General features: G+C 48.5%; 1 protein-coding gene across 5 annotated transcripts; it reads right to left on the reverse strand.

Annotated features, from left to right (window-relative positions):
* Positions 1 to 431: 431 nt before the first annotated feature.
* On the reverse strand, positions 432 to 14,551 carry LOC132836807 (WD repeat-containing protein 20-like). 5 transcript variants are annotated; one of them, XM_060856281.1, is made up of 4 exons: positions 14,298 to 14,551; positions 9,821 to 10,003; positions 5,427 to 6,696; positions 432 to 1,203 (listed from the first exon to the last, which is right to left on the reverse strand). In XM_060856281.1, exons 1-4 carry the CDS (start codon positions 14,547 to 14,549, stop codon positions 1,175 to 1,177), a joined length of 1,734 nt encoding a protein of 577 aa, XP_060712264.1. In that variant the 5' UTR covers positions 14,550 to 14,551; the 3' UTR covers positions 432 to 1,174. The 5 variants fall into 5 exon arrangements, with proteins under 5 accessions (XP_060712264.1, XP_060712263.1, XP_060712265.1 ...); XM_060856280.1 differs by having other exon boundaries at positions 5,419 to 6,696; XM_060856282.1 differs by lacking the exon at positions 9,821 to 10,003 and having other exon boundaries at positions 5,419 to 6,696.
* Between the last annotated feature and the right edge of the window lie 1,008 nt (positions 14,552 to 15,559).

Raw genomic sequence — 15,559 nt, forward strand, 5'->3', positions numbered from 1 at the left:
GGGCTAAGGTGCCCATAGGAACTGTCATTGCTTGCAAAATAAAATGTGGAAGAAATGCAGCTGGTAGTTTCCTATGAAATGGCTAGATAAAGCAGGCAGGCAGTTAAAATGATAGCACTATATGAGAGCAGTGGACCATTTAGCCCTAAGACTACTCTGCTATTTAATAGTTGAGTGACCCTTCAACACCATGTTCTATGTTGTTTCAACATCTGAACTCTGTTCGCGCCCAGAAATCTCCCAAGCTCAATCTTGCATATTTGCAACACTCCAGCCCTCTCAGGCAGAGTATTTTCAAGATTCACAGCCTACTGGGTGAAGCAATTTCATCTCATCTGTGTGTGAAACAAATACTCAATCTCACATGTGCAACATCTGCTCACTATAACTCCCGGCTAAGGCAGGTTAAAGAAAAGTAACTCCCACCAGTGTTAGAAACATATTTTAAATATTTTAATAAAGGAAAAACCAGTCATTTGTTATCATTTTCAAATTACAGCATGGACAATATTTATGGCCCAAGGTAATGCTACCAAATGTAGTGCATCACAGCTCAGTTTCTGGTAGAACACCGTGATTAAGTGCAAATAAAAAAATAGCGGCCGTCAACGCTCCATTGGCCCACTTTACAAACAGCGTCAGACAAATTGTTCAGTCAAGGCCTCAATTCTTCAAATGCTTTTCCATATTGTATTGGAGAGAAACTTTCCCAAATACCAGGACTTCATCCAAATCCTATTCCAGATGCTCATAATTTGTATTGCTGTCCTCGTACATGATACTGTGATAAGAATTACACTGATTGCCCTGTCTTTAATTAGTTTCTTTGTCTATGTACATAATATATAATAATCTATCTGGAGTAAGACACTGATAAAGCTTCCTGCTCTGCTCGCTGGGTTACATTTTAGACTGTAAAGTTACATAAATTAGATGTGATTTGAGGTTCAAACTCCACCGAGGGATTTAGGTTCAATCTATTAATAAATAAAGGAGTTTGTTTGCACCAGTCATGGGTGAACAATTTGGGGATTCCTTATCCCAAAACTGGGAATGTCAGTGCATCAGCAGCTTCGACAGTCAACAGGCGAGTACTGAAATACTGGCAGTGCCCACTTGACAGAAAGTACGTTTGCACCAGAGGTCCAGTTACACCACCGTTCCACTTGGCGAATTAGCCTGATTCTGTGCCGACAACAAACCCTAAAAACACAGAACATACGCTGGTTATCACAATGCAACGGACAACAAAGGAGACCACAACCGTGAAAATTAACATCAGAGAGGTATGGCACAGAAGATTTTTGTCTTGGAAATTTGGAGCTCAATTACAATTCAAAAGAGAACCAAGGAAGAAAACAAGAAGAAATTGACATCAGGAAGCAGGATTAATTTGATAGCTCTTTCAAAGAGCTAACACCAGCACAATGGGGAAAATGGCCTTCTTCACTGTATGATTCCACAAGCACTAAATGATAACCATTGATCCAGGACCCATCAAATCTGGGAAAAAGGGGAAGGGTTTAAAAGAAAACAAATGGAGCTGATGTGGGAAAATAATATTGAGGTGCACAATCCAGTTAAATGGCACAGCAAGCCCTGCTCTCCTGAACCACCACCCAGGAGACAGGGCTTGTTTAGAGAGTATTTACCTACACCTATAATGTGCATTCACTGACACCAAGTGCCATCCTAAAGTTTTAAATGACATTAAAAAATGAAAGCTACACTGTTCCCTTCAAATAAATGTTCCCATTGGTTACATAGAGAAGCGTGATAAGGAAATGTCAAAGTGGATGATCCCAACTAACAATGAAGAGAAACGAAGAGTGAGACATTAAGCAATAATGAGGCACAGTTATTCAGGTTTCTCAGAATAGAGACAGGAGACAGACAGCAAGACATCTTGGGCCAAATGGAGGGGTGACAAGGGATTGATGGGAAATCTCTGACAAAGGTACAAGGACGTTAAGGTGCCAAAGGAGGGACTGTGGTGGAATATGGGGATGTGTAAACACAGCAGCAAATTTCCACTGAATATACTAAACTATACTAATCACCAATGACCCATATTTAACCCATAGTCAGAAAAATACTAGCTAGAGCTCTGATAGCCAAGTCAAGTCCTGATGGCAAGGCCTTACAAAGAATTCAGTGAGAAGAGGGGAGAGTCAGTGTGAGCTGCAATACACCATGCACACCACCATTTAGGATTATTCTTTTAATATTCACTCCCCTCCAATGCACAGTAGCAGCAGTGTGCACCATCTATAAGATACACTGCACTAGTTCAGCAGGGATTTTCTGACAGCATCTTCTAAATCTGCAGGCTCCACGCCCGAGGTGAACATTAGCAGCAGACACCTGGGAACACGATCCTCTCCAAGACTCCCACCATCATGAAGTAGAAATATATCACCGTTCCTTCATTGTCCTGGGGTCAAAATCCTGGAACTCCCTCTCTAACAGACTGTCGGTCTCCCTCCACCATATGGACAGCAATGGTTCACAAGGCAGCTCACCGCCATCTTCTCAAGGGGCAATTAGGGATGGTCAAGAAACGCTTGGCCTTGCCAGCAACACCTGCATACCCTGAACAATTTTTTCAGAAGTACCAGAGTGTTGTGTTCAGGTTTAGACACATTAGGAAGGATATAGAGTCATAGAAATGTACAGCATGGAAACAGATCCTTTGGTCCAACTCGTCCATGCCGACCAGATACCGCAACCTAATCTAGTCCCACCCGGCCCATATCCCTCCAAACCCTTCCTATTCATATATTCATCCAGATACCTTTTAAATGTTACAATTGTACCAGCCTCTACCACTTCCTCTGGCAGCTCGTTCCATACACGTACCACTCTCAGTGAAAAAGTTGCCCCTTAGGTCTCTTTTATATCTTTCCCCTCTCACCCTAAACCTATGCCCTCTAGTTCTGGACTCCCCCACCCCAGGGAAAACACTTTGTCTATTTATATTGGTCTCGGAAGGAGTGCGGCACAAATTACCAGAATTATATCTCAATCTTTCAAAGATTAAATTAAGATGAGAGTTTACATCAGCTGTGGTAACATTCCCAAGAATTTGGAAGATAACAGAACAATTTGAACAGAGTTTGCAAGATATTAAGGGGAAGTGATCAGGTAGATGGAATGGTACGATTCCCACTTGTTGGGAGATTTAGGAACTGTAGGAATCACCTGAAATTTAAGGCCTGATTGTTCAGGAATTAAAAATACTTCTACACAGAGGGTGGTAGAAACTTGGAACTGACTCCTGCAAATGACAATTGATTCAAGATATAAATTTTAAATGAGATTGATAGTTTTTTATAACCAAAGTTATTCAGGAATGTGGTAAGAGACTATATACAGTACTGTGTATGGAGTTAGATGCATATGTTACTGACTGGGGAAAAAAACTTGAGAGCTGTTCCTATAACTGGAGTTGGGGAACTAGACTAAGGAGAGCACCTTCAGGAAAGGATGGAGAATAAGAGTAGCAAAGAAGAAGATTCCCATGCAAGTGTCTAGTAAATGGAGCAAGGAATCAGGGTATAATTACATTTTATTCGATATACTGAACAAACGTGCATTAGAGAATAAATTAATCTCATCCCCCTTCTCTCTCTATTCCACAGTAAGATGCATACAAAATAAACCATTTGGCACCTCTAGTCATTTAATAAGATCACAATTGATCTATTTGTGTGCCAAATTTCACATTACCATCTACCCCTGATAAGCCTGGATTGCCCAAGAATCTATTCATTACTGTCTTAAAAATATTCAATGACCCATCTTCATGGGGTCATGGGTTTCAAAAGTGCCGTCAAAGGAATTTGGTAAATTTCTGCCGTACATCTTGTAGATGGTACACAATTAACGTGGGTGGTGGGAGGAGTGAGGATTTGTGAGTATAGCACCAACCAAGCAGGCTGCTTTGTCAGTCAGTAGGTCATTAGCCTTCGTGATTATATGCTATACCTGAACATTAAGCTTTTGTGACTCGTGTGCTCAAACATCTTTGCACCTCAGAATTCCGCAGCCATTCTCCATTTTATTCGACCTGCCAAAGTGCACAATTCCACATTGTGCTTCATCTGTCAAATCCTTATATATTCTGCACACTTGCTAACCAAGATTGACTCCTGGTCAAATAATGTTTTGATATTAAAATTCTCATCGTTGCTTTCAAGTCACTGATGGTTCCAACCCCTTCCTATCACTGTGATCTCCTGCAGACCCACATATCCGCGGTAAACTAATTATGGTTTCTAATGCAATCCCGATTTTGACTGCCCGAGCAATGGCAGACATACTGTCATTGTCTGGGCTCTAAACTCTCAAATTCCATCCCTAAACGTTTCTTTTCTTCCTTGACTGTGCGCTTTCAGCAAGCTTTTTTTTGCCACCTGACCTCATATCTCCACTCCATCAAAGAGGCATTTTATTTATAACTACAAATTGTTGTTCCAAGTTCAGAACCCCACCATCTGCGAGGGGAGGGCTTCACCCATTATTTTCTGCTCCCTTTTGCTACTTCCGTAGCACTTCAGATGAACGACACTTACTTTTATAGCACCTTAAAAGGTGTGAGAAGTCGCAAGATACTTCACACGAGCAAAATAAGGAGATAAATGATTGTGACCAATCATTTTTGTGGTCTTAGGAAGAAGAAATTTAAGGGTGCAATTCCAGTACTTAGGATATAGGCTTTCGGAGCAAAGAAAACCAGGAATATGCGAGGGACTAAAATGAGAAGATTGAAACAGCATGGGAGGGTAGTAGGGTTGGAGACGTTATGGAAAAATGGAGATTGCATAACTATACAAAAATGCTTTAAGAAGACTCTTGTGGAGGAGTGGAAGCCAGAAAGACCATGTTCAACTTCTACCTACTCTGGAAATGTGTTATAACCTTCCCAAACAGGTTGATTAAAATAACCGCACTGCTCCGAGAGCCTGCCTTTCCTGTTACAACTGTCCAGCACACACACAAAATCTTGAGCTCTTCCCAAACAACGCTTTGTGATGGTTTATTAACACCTGACTTCCAATTATAACATTATTTCTCCAGCACCCTTAATGTAGGAAAACACTCTGTGGTGTTTCACAGGAGTGTCAGCAATCAAAATTAGACACCAAGCTGCATAAGAATATTTTTGGAGAGGTCAGTCAGAAGGGTGGGTTTTAAAAGCAGCTTTGAAACGAATGAGGGGAAAAGAGGTGGAGGACATAAGGGAAGAATTCCAGAGTTTAGGGCCTGTGCACTGAGGCACTGCCACCAATCATTAAAAATCCAAGGGTTCACCAATAGCCAGAACGGGAGGAGCACAGAGATCGCGGGAAGGTTTGAAGGCTGCAGGAGGTTACCGGGGTAACGGCCCTGGTCAGTCTCCATGCCTCCCATACTCACCACTTTACCTGGCCGTGCCCATGTGCAAATGAAGCCTTCTTGGCAAGCAGTGACTATGCAGTCCTCCAAGAATATCAACACCGTTAGTCTCTCGTGTGCGATCTTTTTACAGACCAGAGGCTCCAGCAAGGGCACCTCGTCCATGCGGGGACACAAGGTGGTCCCCAAAGTCTTGGCAGTGTCAAGTTTGTTCCGCGTGACCAGGTTGAGCTTATCGTTGCTCTTGCTGATGACATGGCCAATGCTGTGGTTCCTCTTGTGCTCCTTCTCTGCGCTCTTGTCCTTGCGGTCGTGCAGCGTCAGCGTGGCAAACTTGCTGATGCTGAAGGGCACTCCCCCGTCCGTCGAGTGGGCCTTGCTGTTGGCGCTCGTGACGGCCGGGTGCGGAAGACTGTTCGACCGGGAGAGCGAGTGCGGAATGGAGTTGGCCACGTTGGCTTCCAGCGCGAGGCCGCTGGTGTGGCTTCCACAGCTCAGGGAGCTGGGCACGGTCGTGTTCACCATGTTCGTGTGTGTCCGAGCTCGTGAGAGGGGCTGGTGGGGGAACAGAATGTCTTCCGTCAGGTCCCACAGACAAAACTGAGTGTCCTGCCCCACTGAGCCAAAGCGGTAAGTCACGTTCGTCGCCCGGCCGTCTGTGGAGTTGTGCTTGGACAGTCGGGATAAAGTGCTGTTGGTCCGATTGCGGCCGAGCGGGGCGTGCTCTTGAAAGTCCTCGTCGCTGCCGCTGAACTCGGGCTGCTCCCCGTCGTCCACGCTGCTCGTGTACGGGTCGAAGGCCACCACGCTGACCCAAGACTTGTGGCCGTGACCACGGGCGACCACCCGACAGTCCCAAAAGGACCAGACCGTCACCAGGTCGTCCTCCCCGCCCGTCACTATGTAGCGGCCGTCCGGGCTCCAGCACACGCACAGCAGCCCGCCAAAGTAGCTCTTCATTGCGCCGTACAGCTCCATCGAGTCGAAGTGGAAGACCCGCAGGCTGCCGTCCTGACTGGCACACGCCACGTACTTGCCGTCGGGGGCAAAGGCGAACTCATGGAGGGCACCCTCCCCGACGGACCACTTCAGCAGCGGGTTGCGGCTCGACTTGCTTTTGCAGGTGTAGACGGCGAAGCCCGGCCCCTGCTTCAGCGGCTGGTAGTGAGGCGCGGTGGTGCCACACGGGTGCTCTACATTGTACAGGTAGAGGTTGCCACTGGTGTGGGCGACAAGGAAAAGACTCTCAGATTCCGGCATCCACTTCAAACAGGTCACCTTGGTCTTGTCGATGAACCTCTGCACAGCAAAGAGGAGGAAACCACCTTTAAACTTTCGAACACGAGAAAGCAGGAAAACAGGGTGTGGGAATGCAACACATCTCACACAGGAGACTCCTTTTAAAAAGATCTGTACATCGGACACGGCTGTCCTTGGACAGGACAGAACTTATAGGGCAGACTGTGAGAGGATGGTGGATTACCTTCCCTTAAAGACCAGCTAGGCATTTTGTTTGTACAACAATTGATGGTAGTCTCACAGTCACCATTAATCCTGAATTTATTAACTCAGTGTTAATTTCATCGGTTACCATGGTGGGATTTGAACCTTTTGTCACCACAGCATTAACTCCAGAGCCTCTGGATTATTATTAGATTGGATTAGATTCCCTACAGTGTGGAAACAGACTCTTTGGCCCAACCAGTCCACACCGACCCTCCGAACAGTAAACCCATCCAGACCCATTTCCCTCTGACTAATGCACCGAACACTATGGGCAATTTAGCATGACCAATTCACCTAACCTGCAGATTTAGATTAGATTAGATTATTTACAGTGCGGAAACAGGCCCTTCAGCCCAACAAGTCCACACCGACCCTTCAAAGAGCAACCCACCCAGACCCATTCCCCTAGATTTACCCCTTCACCTTACACTGTAGGCAATTTAGCATGGCCAATCCACCCTAACCTGCACATCTTTGGACTGTGGGAGGAAACTGGAGCATCCAGAGGAAACCCATGCAGACACGGGGAGAACGTGCAAACTTCACACAGCCAGTCGCCCGAGGCTGGAATCAAACCTGGGACCCTGGTGTTGGGAGGCAGCTGTGCTAACCACTGAGCCACCGTGCCGTCCTATTATTCTAGTGGCATGACCACCACTACACCAATGGCGAGTGCTGGGGTCGCAGCCCCCAGGAGTGGGGGATACCCAAGGTATGCCTAGGAGCTGATAAGAGAACCTTGGTAAATAACAAAGCAGACTTCAAAACACCAAACTCAAGAAGCATATTGAGCACTGGTGAAAAAAAGACACACTTTGTCAATGCAATGTCTCTTACATTCATCAGGACAATTCACAAGAATACCAACATTTAAACTGCATGAGAGGAGAGTACTGATTGGCTGGCAACTGAAGTCCTAAACTGATTCTGCATTTAAACAATATTTGCTGGACGTGTGAAGAATTACAATGGCATCCAATTGAGAATGGTCAGTTGGGCTTGCAATGTGTTGTATTTGCTTACAATAGAAGCTGTGTATACTAATACGGAGGGCTCTGTTCTCCCCTGACAAAGAACAGGTGCACACATTGGGCTTGTCGCAACAAAACAGGGGTCAACAATTGGCTAGTTCATTTCTCAGGGCAATGTCCTGACCAATCAGGATTAACACATTTGATTCAAAATCTGTCTCTACCAATCAACACCCTCCTCTCATGCAGCATAAATGTTGGTCTTCCCCTTTAGTGGTATTCTTGAAGTTTCACCAAAATGGGCCTTTTTTTCCACCCCAGCAATAGTCAAGCTCTTCACTCACAAAGGAAAAAGGGACAATCACACACTCCATCGCTCCATTATCCAAGTCATTGTAAAGTCTGCTCTGGGATACAGAAAGGACTGGGTTCAAATCGAACCAAAAGAATTCTACGAGATCCTGGATGCCATTCATTCTGTTCCTTCAACAAGGACCGGTGGCTCAGTGGTTAGCACTGCTGCCTCACAGCACCAGGGTCCCAGGTTCGATTCCAGCCTCGGGAGACTGTCTGTGTGCAGTTTGCACATTCTCCCTGTGTCTGCGTGGGTTTCCTCCCACAGTGTGGGTCAGGTAAATTGGCCATGCTAAATTGCCCGTAGTGTTAGTCAGAGGGAAATGGGTCTGGGTGGGTTACTCTTCGGAGGGTCGGTGTGGACTGGTTGGGCCGAAGGGCCTGTTTCCACACTGTAGGGAATCTAATCTAAAAAAAAGGAAAACAAAATGTTTTTAAATAAGGCAAAAGGAACCCCAGCACTACATGACAGATCAATCGTGAGGGACAGGATGGGACGTGACTGGAGGATGGGAAGAATGGAGTTATTAGATTAAAAAGAAACATTTCCTACTGTAACAGAACAGAGTGAATGGGAAGGAAGATCACACTGAACGGTCCTCTCACTGCAGAGAAGCAAGCGCACTGGGCATCTCTCAGTAACTTCCCTTTTCCCATTTACCCCCTGGAAAAGAAATAAATACTCAATACTTTAAACCAAAGCTCAAAGACAAATGGAACTAAGGGCAAGGTAGACTCAGGTACACTGAAGACCAAACACGACTTGCACTGACATAGCACATTTAATGCAGCAAAAGTGTTTTGGACACAATGTGGCATTGAGCCACATTAGGGGATGTACAAGAGAGATGAGCAAAAGCTTGTTCAGAGAATTAATGTGGAATTTCTAGCTTAAGGCTGTCTTAGGTTCAGGGCTATTATAAACAGAAGAATGCTACTGTGATGAACAATGCCAACTGGTAAATGTATATCTGGGGTGAGGATCGGAGATGCAGTGGAACAATAGTTACTGCCTTACTAAAATGGTGCAGGTGTTAGCATTGACCTCACCCCTTTGTAGAAGGTGAGTTTAGGGATGATGTCATTTTATGTGTAGAAATGGTGTTCAGTTATTTTGGAAAACATGCCTTCATTGCTAACTTAGACCTGTTGACTTGTGCCAACTTAAATACTGTGGTCCAGTTGCATGTTTAATGGAGGATATTGATAAATGTTTCTAACTCTGTTTTTGTGCAAGTCCAAATACACCACTGTTCAGCTCAAATGCAGTAGGTATCAGTACTACATGACCACCTCATGTGATAAGTGCTCCAAGATCCGAAAGCACATGAAAAAGGTGCTCAACAGAAGCTGTTGAGGATTAAATGTGAGGGGAGGAGTAGGTACAAGAGATCTGGAAGTTGGTGGAGCACCAGGGCCCATCATTTCTCTTCCTTGGCTCTGACTGCAAGGACAGGGGCGGCATTCCAGGGGCTTTCTCAGTCACTGCACATGGACAGGACAACAGAAACCCCTGCCCATTAGGCCATTGTTACTGTATGAATTACAGTCAATCCTCAAAAGTGCAATGCATACTCGGGCAATCACACTACCTCTTCATTGAACAACTTGCTGGTTTCTTTCTTGATCGGATCCAGGTACTGGACTTGTCCTGCAGAGAAGCCAACTACAAGCGAGACACTGTCGGGCGTGGCAGTGAACTGGTTAAAATCGTGGCAGGTGGGTTGTGTCCCTTTGTAGATACGTTTGTCAATGGGTTTACTCAGATCTGCTGCCTAAGGAGAACATAAGAGGTTCAGTTTTAGTCAGTGTGACTGTGGGTCTCAGTACTGCACTACAAGCAGCTAAAAATGTACAAGTCTTATCAAATGAAAGGCCCAAATTCCCACGGGGTGACAAAGCTGTGACTGTAAACGAGGAGCCAAACATTTGCTGAGGGTATAACGGAACACCTTTAATATTAATAAATGACCAGGCATTACATGTTAGGAAAGTAAGGAGGCCATTCAGCCCATTGATGTTGATCCATTATTCAATTTAATGATGTTTGTTCTCTTTCTTATCTTCCATCTACTTAGCTTTGGTTTCCATAGCTCCTTTTATAAAAATGTATCCACTCACAGGATGAGAGTATCACTTTAGTACCTATGCCCTTGAGAAGCAGGCTATGAGCCTTGTAAAACAAAAACACATCAATCTCATTTGTTAAGTTTTCAACTGACTTCCTCATCAATGTCCCCATCAAACACTCCCAGGACAGGAGCACAGGTAGATAGAGAGTAAAGCTCTCTCTACACTGTCCGCATGAAACACTCCCAGGACAGGGTCAGCACAGGTAGATACAGAATAAAGCTCCCCCTACACCTTCCACAGGAAACACTCCCAGGACAGGGACAGAACAGGTAAATACAGAGTAAAGCTCCCCCTACACTGTCCACAGGAAACACTTCCAGGACAGGGACAGAACAGGGTTAGATACAGAGTAAAGCTCCCTCTACACTGTCTGCATGAAACATTCCCAGGACAGGGACAGCACGGGGTTAGACACATAGTAAAGCTTCCTCTACACTCTCCGCATGAAACACTCCCAGAACAGGGACAGTACGGGGTTAGATACAGAGTAAAGCTCCCTCTACACTGTCCACATGAAACACTCTCAGGACAGGGACAGCACGGGGGTTAGACACATAGTAAAGCTTCCTCTACACTCTCCGCATGAAACACTCCCAGGACAGGGACAACACAGGGTTAGATACAGAGTAAATCTCCTTGAGCTTGCTTGTTTGAGAGGCGGGGGGTAGTGGGGGAGGTCCAGATTTCCATCACCCTCTGCTCTGACTGATGCGGAGGCTCTGCTCAGTCTGGCCATACAGAGGCTTCAGCCAAATACGAAAACCTTACCACAACCATGTGAGAGGTGAGAAACAGGAGGAGGAGGCCTTTCATATGCCTTTTCAGCCAGCTTTGTTACTAAATAAAATCATTACTGCTCTCCCCAGGATGGAGGCAGCATGAGACAGATACAGAATAAAACTCCCTCTCCACTTTTTATCAGAAAGTAAAGCTTCCTCTACACTGTCCTCATCAAATACTCCCTGGGCTGTGACAGCATGGGGTTAGATACAGACTAAAGCTCCCTCTACACTGTCCCATCAAACACTCCAAGAACAAGGACGTCACAGGGTTAGTTACGGAATAATTTTTTTAAATAATTAGAATTCCTACAATGTGGAAACAGGCCATTTAGCCCAACAAGACCACACCGACCCTCCGAACAGTATTCCACCCAGACCCGTTTCCCTACTGACGTTTGGCAGGATGTTACTCATACCCCCCTATACATTAACAGCACAGAGGTGGAACAAGTGGAGAGTGTCAAGCTCCTGGGAGTGGTCATCCACAACAAGCTTTCTTGGGCTCTTCATGTGGACGCACTGGTTACAAAGGCCCAGCAATGTCTCAGGCAGCTGAGGAAATTTGGCATGACGGTGAATACCCTTGCCAACTTTTATAGATGTGCCATCGAGAGCATTCTGTCTGGATGTATCACTACCTGGTATGGCAACTGTACCATTCAAGATCGGAGACGGTTACAGAGAGTGATGAACTCGGCCCGGACAATCACAAAGGCCAACTTCCCCTCTGTAGAATCCATCTACCAGGCCTGCTGTCAAGGAAAGGCCGCCAGCATTCTCAAAGATCCATCCCACCCTGGCAATGTTTTTCTACAACCTCTACCATCGAGGAGAAGGTACAGAAACCTGAACGCACGCACCAGCCGGTTTCGAAACAGTTTCTACCCTACTGTTGTTAGATACTGAATGGACTCTCAAACTCTTAACATTCCCCTGTACCTGTGGTTTTTGTTTTTGCTGCTGTTTACCTATTATTTACTTATGTATGCTACTTAACTCTGTGATCTGCCTGTATTGCTCGCAAGACAAAACTTTTCACTGTGCCTCAGTACACGTGACAATAAATTCAATTCAATTTATTTACCCGACTCATACCGTACACCCTATCTGTATGGTACAGATCTATACTGTACATCCCTGAACACTATGGGCAATTTAGCATGGCCAATTCTCCTAACCTGCACATCTTTGGATTGTGGGAGGAAACCCACGCAGACATGGGGAGAATGTGCAAACTCCACACAGACAGTTGCTCAAAGCTGGAATTGAACGTTGGTGCTGTGAGGCAGCAGTGCTAACCACTGAGCTACCTCTTCTGTTGCCCAGAATCTCTCCTTGCAGCTTAAGCCCAAGAATCCAAGTATCTTTCTGACAAATCCACAGTACACTCCCTACACATCCTTGGGGTTTGGTGTTCTGAACTGCTCAATGTAGACAGGGTGTGATCTCACCAGGATTTATATAACAAAAGTATTAACTGATTCCCTTGTGTCCTAATCTTCCAGATATAAAGGACAGCTTTCTATTAGCCTTTTGGATTATTAGCACTATCTGTACGTATTATTAAAATGACATGAACAAAGAGCCCCAAATCTCTCTTTGCCTCCACTATTTACAGCATTTCCCCATTTAGGAAGGCCGTTGTGATGATAAATTTAGTTGCCTTGTAAGGAGCTTGGCTAAACTCTTCATACCATTAGAATAAAGTTGCATCTCCCATAATCTTCAGTGATTGCAGCAGAGATAGAAGGGGAAAGGTTTAGGAAGCAAACAGGAAACAAAGAAGACTCTTTCTAGACAGCCTGATAAAGCTAGTTATCACAGCATTTGTAGTCAGCAATAAATGAGGAGGCTGTCAATAAGTCCAGGCCCGACTGCTGAGATAAAACAGTGTGAACCAATAGCAGCATACAAGATGGAACACAGGCCAGTGCAGCGATGCAGAATTGAGCAGCTTTGCTATCTTGAGAGTGTTGATGAGATGAATGTAAAAGGGAGCTTTACTCTGTGCTTAATTCCATAGCTAGACCTAATCTGAGAGTTTTGATGGGGACTAGGTGGAGGGAACTTTACTCTTTATCTAATCCCCGTATTTTACCTGTCTTGGAGAGTTTGAAGGGGCAGTGTAGACGAGCGTGGATCGATTTATAAATGCTGAGCTTGGTCCTCTTGACAACTCGGTGAAACTGAGGACTGCAGATAGGGAGATCAGAGTCCAAAAGTGTGGTGCTGGAAAAGCACAGCCAGTCAGGCAGCATTTGAGGAGCAGGAGAGTCGACGTTTTGAGCATAAGCTCTTAGATAGTGTGAGGTGCTGGAAAAAGCAGAACAGTTCAGGCAGGAGCAGGAGAGTTGTCGTTTCGGGCTTAACTCTTCATCAGGATGCTGCCTGACCTGGTGAGCTTTTTCCAGTACCACACTCTGACGCTGTGTTCTTCCGTATTCTTTACTTCAAGCCATACTCTATACTGGTCTGTCTATTGCACACACACCCTTGACCATCAGATAACAGCTCTCCCCCCCGCCTTGCCACATGGGCCCCGCCATCTCCTAACCTCCCACTGCCCATGCCCTTCAGCTGCCGTGACTTAACATGGTCAGATCTTGCTCTGGGAACCTAACTGAAAATGTGTTGCTGGAAAAGCGCAACAGGTCAGGCAGCATCCAAGGAGCAGGAGAATCGACGTTTCGGGCATGAGCCCTTCTTCAGGAAAAATGCCCGAAACGTCGATTCTCCTGCTCCTCGGATGCTGCCTGACCTGCTGCGCTTTTCCAGCAACACATTTTCAGCTCTGATCTCCAGCATCTGCAGACCTCACCTTCTCCTGGGAACCTAACCCCCAAGCGCCCACCGATCAAACTCCAACATTTCGCCCAAAAGCCCTGAGGGAGTTGGGCTCTGACACTCCATGACCCCCCACCCCAGGGCCTTGCTCTGCCATCTACCCAACTCCCTCTACCCCTACCCACCCAAAGTTGACAAGAGTGGGCCAACACCCCACTATGACCCTCAACCCTTGACCTCTGCCGTCTGACCTCTGTTGGGGAACCTGGTTGTCACCGTGACCCCCCAGATGGGGGTGTCTCAGTAACCCCGGCCCAGTTTGAGGGAGGGGGGAAGGGGGGGTCAGTGGGAGTGGTCTCCCCGGCCTCACCTTCCTGGGGCCCCGGTACAGGTAGAGGTAGAGTTCGCGGCCCACATTGAAGCAGATGCGGTCCCCGCTGCCGCTCTGGTCCCTCACGTTCACCATGGAGACCCGCACCGGGTTGGTGCCCTGGGTGGCGCTCAGGGGCACCCGGTTCGGGCGGCTGTACTCGGACAGGCTCAGCAGCTTGTAGGCTCCCTCCCGGGTCCGGAACTGCGACTTGATCTCGTTCAGCTCCTTCCCTCCGCCCTCCGCCGCCATCTTCAGCCGGAACCGCGCCTCCGCCGACACCGCCCCCTCCCGGGGCCTCCGCCGACACCGCCCCCTCCCGGCCCCGGGACCTCCGCCGACACCGCCCCCTCCCGGGCCTCCGCCGACACCGCCCCCTCCCGGAACCGCGACTCCGCCGACACCGCCCCCTCCCGGCCCCGGGCCTCCGCCGACACCGCCCCCTCCCGGGCCTCCGCCGACACCGCCCCCTCCCGGCCCCGGGACCTCCGCCGACACCGCCCCCTCCCGGGCCTCCGCCGACACCGCCCCCTCCCGGAACCGCGACTCCGCCGACACCGCCCCCTCCCGGCCCCGGGCCTCCGCCGACACCGCCCCCTCCCGGGCCTCCGCCGACACCGCCCCCTCCCGGAACCGCGCCTCCGCCGACACCGCCCCCTCCCGGCCCCGGGACCTCCGCCGACACCGCGACTCCACTGACACCGCCCCCTCCCGGCCCCGGGCCTCCGCCGACACCGCCCCCTCCCGGAACCGCGACTCCGCCGACACCGCCCCCTCCCGGGCCTCCGCCGACACCGCCCCCTCCCAGCCCCGGGCCTCCGCCGACACCGCCCCCTCCCGGAACCGCGACTCCACCGACACCGCCCCCTCCCGGGCCTCCGCCGACACCGCCCCCTCCCGGCCCCGGGACCTCCGCCGACACCGCCCCCTCCCGGAACCGCGCCTCCGCCGACACCGCCCCCTCCTGCCCAGCCTCCGCCCCCTCCCGCCGGACCTCCGCCGACACCGCCCCCTCCTGGCCCGGCCTCCGCCGACACCGCCCCCTCCTGGCCCGGCCTCCGCCGACACCGCCCCCTCCTGGCCGGCCTGCGCCAGCGCCGCCCTCTCCTGGCCCGGCCTCCGCCAGCGCCGCCCCCTCCTGGCCCGGCCTCCGCCGACACCGCCCCCTCCTGCCCGGCCTGCGCCAGCGCCGCCCCTCCCTGGTCCTGATGCAGAGTTTGCTCCTGCTCCCCTCCCTCAGACACTGCTGTGAAAGTGAGAAA

This window comes from Hemiscyllium ocellatum, chromosome 47 (assembly GCF_020745735.1).
Source record: "Hemiscyllium ocellatum isolate sHemOce1 chromosome 47, sHemOce1.pat.X.cur, whole genome shotgun sequence".
NCBI classification, from domain to species: domain Eukaryota; kingdom Metazoa; phylum Chordata; class Chondrichthyes; order Orectolobiformes; family Hemiscylliidae; genus Hemiscyllium; species Hemiscyllium ocellatum.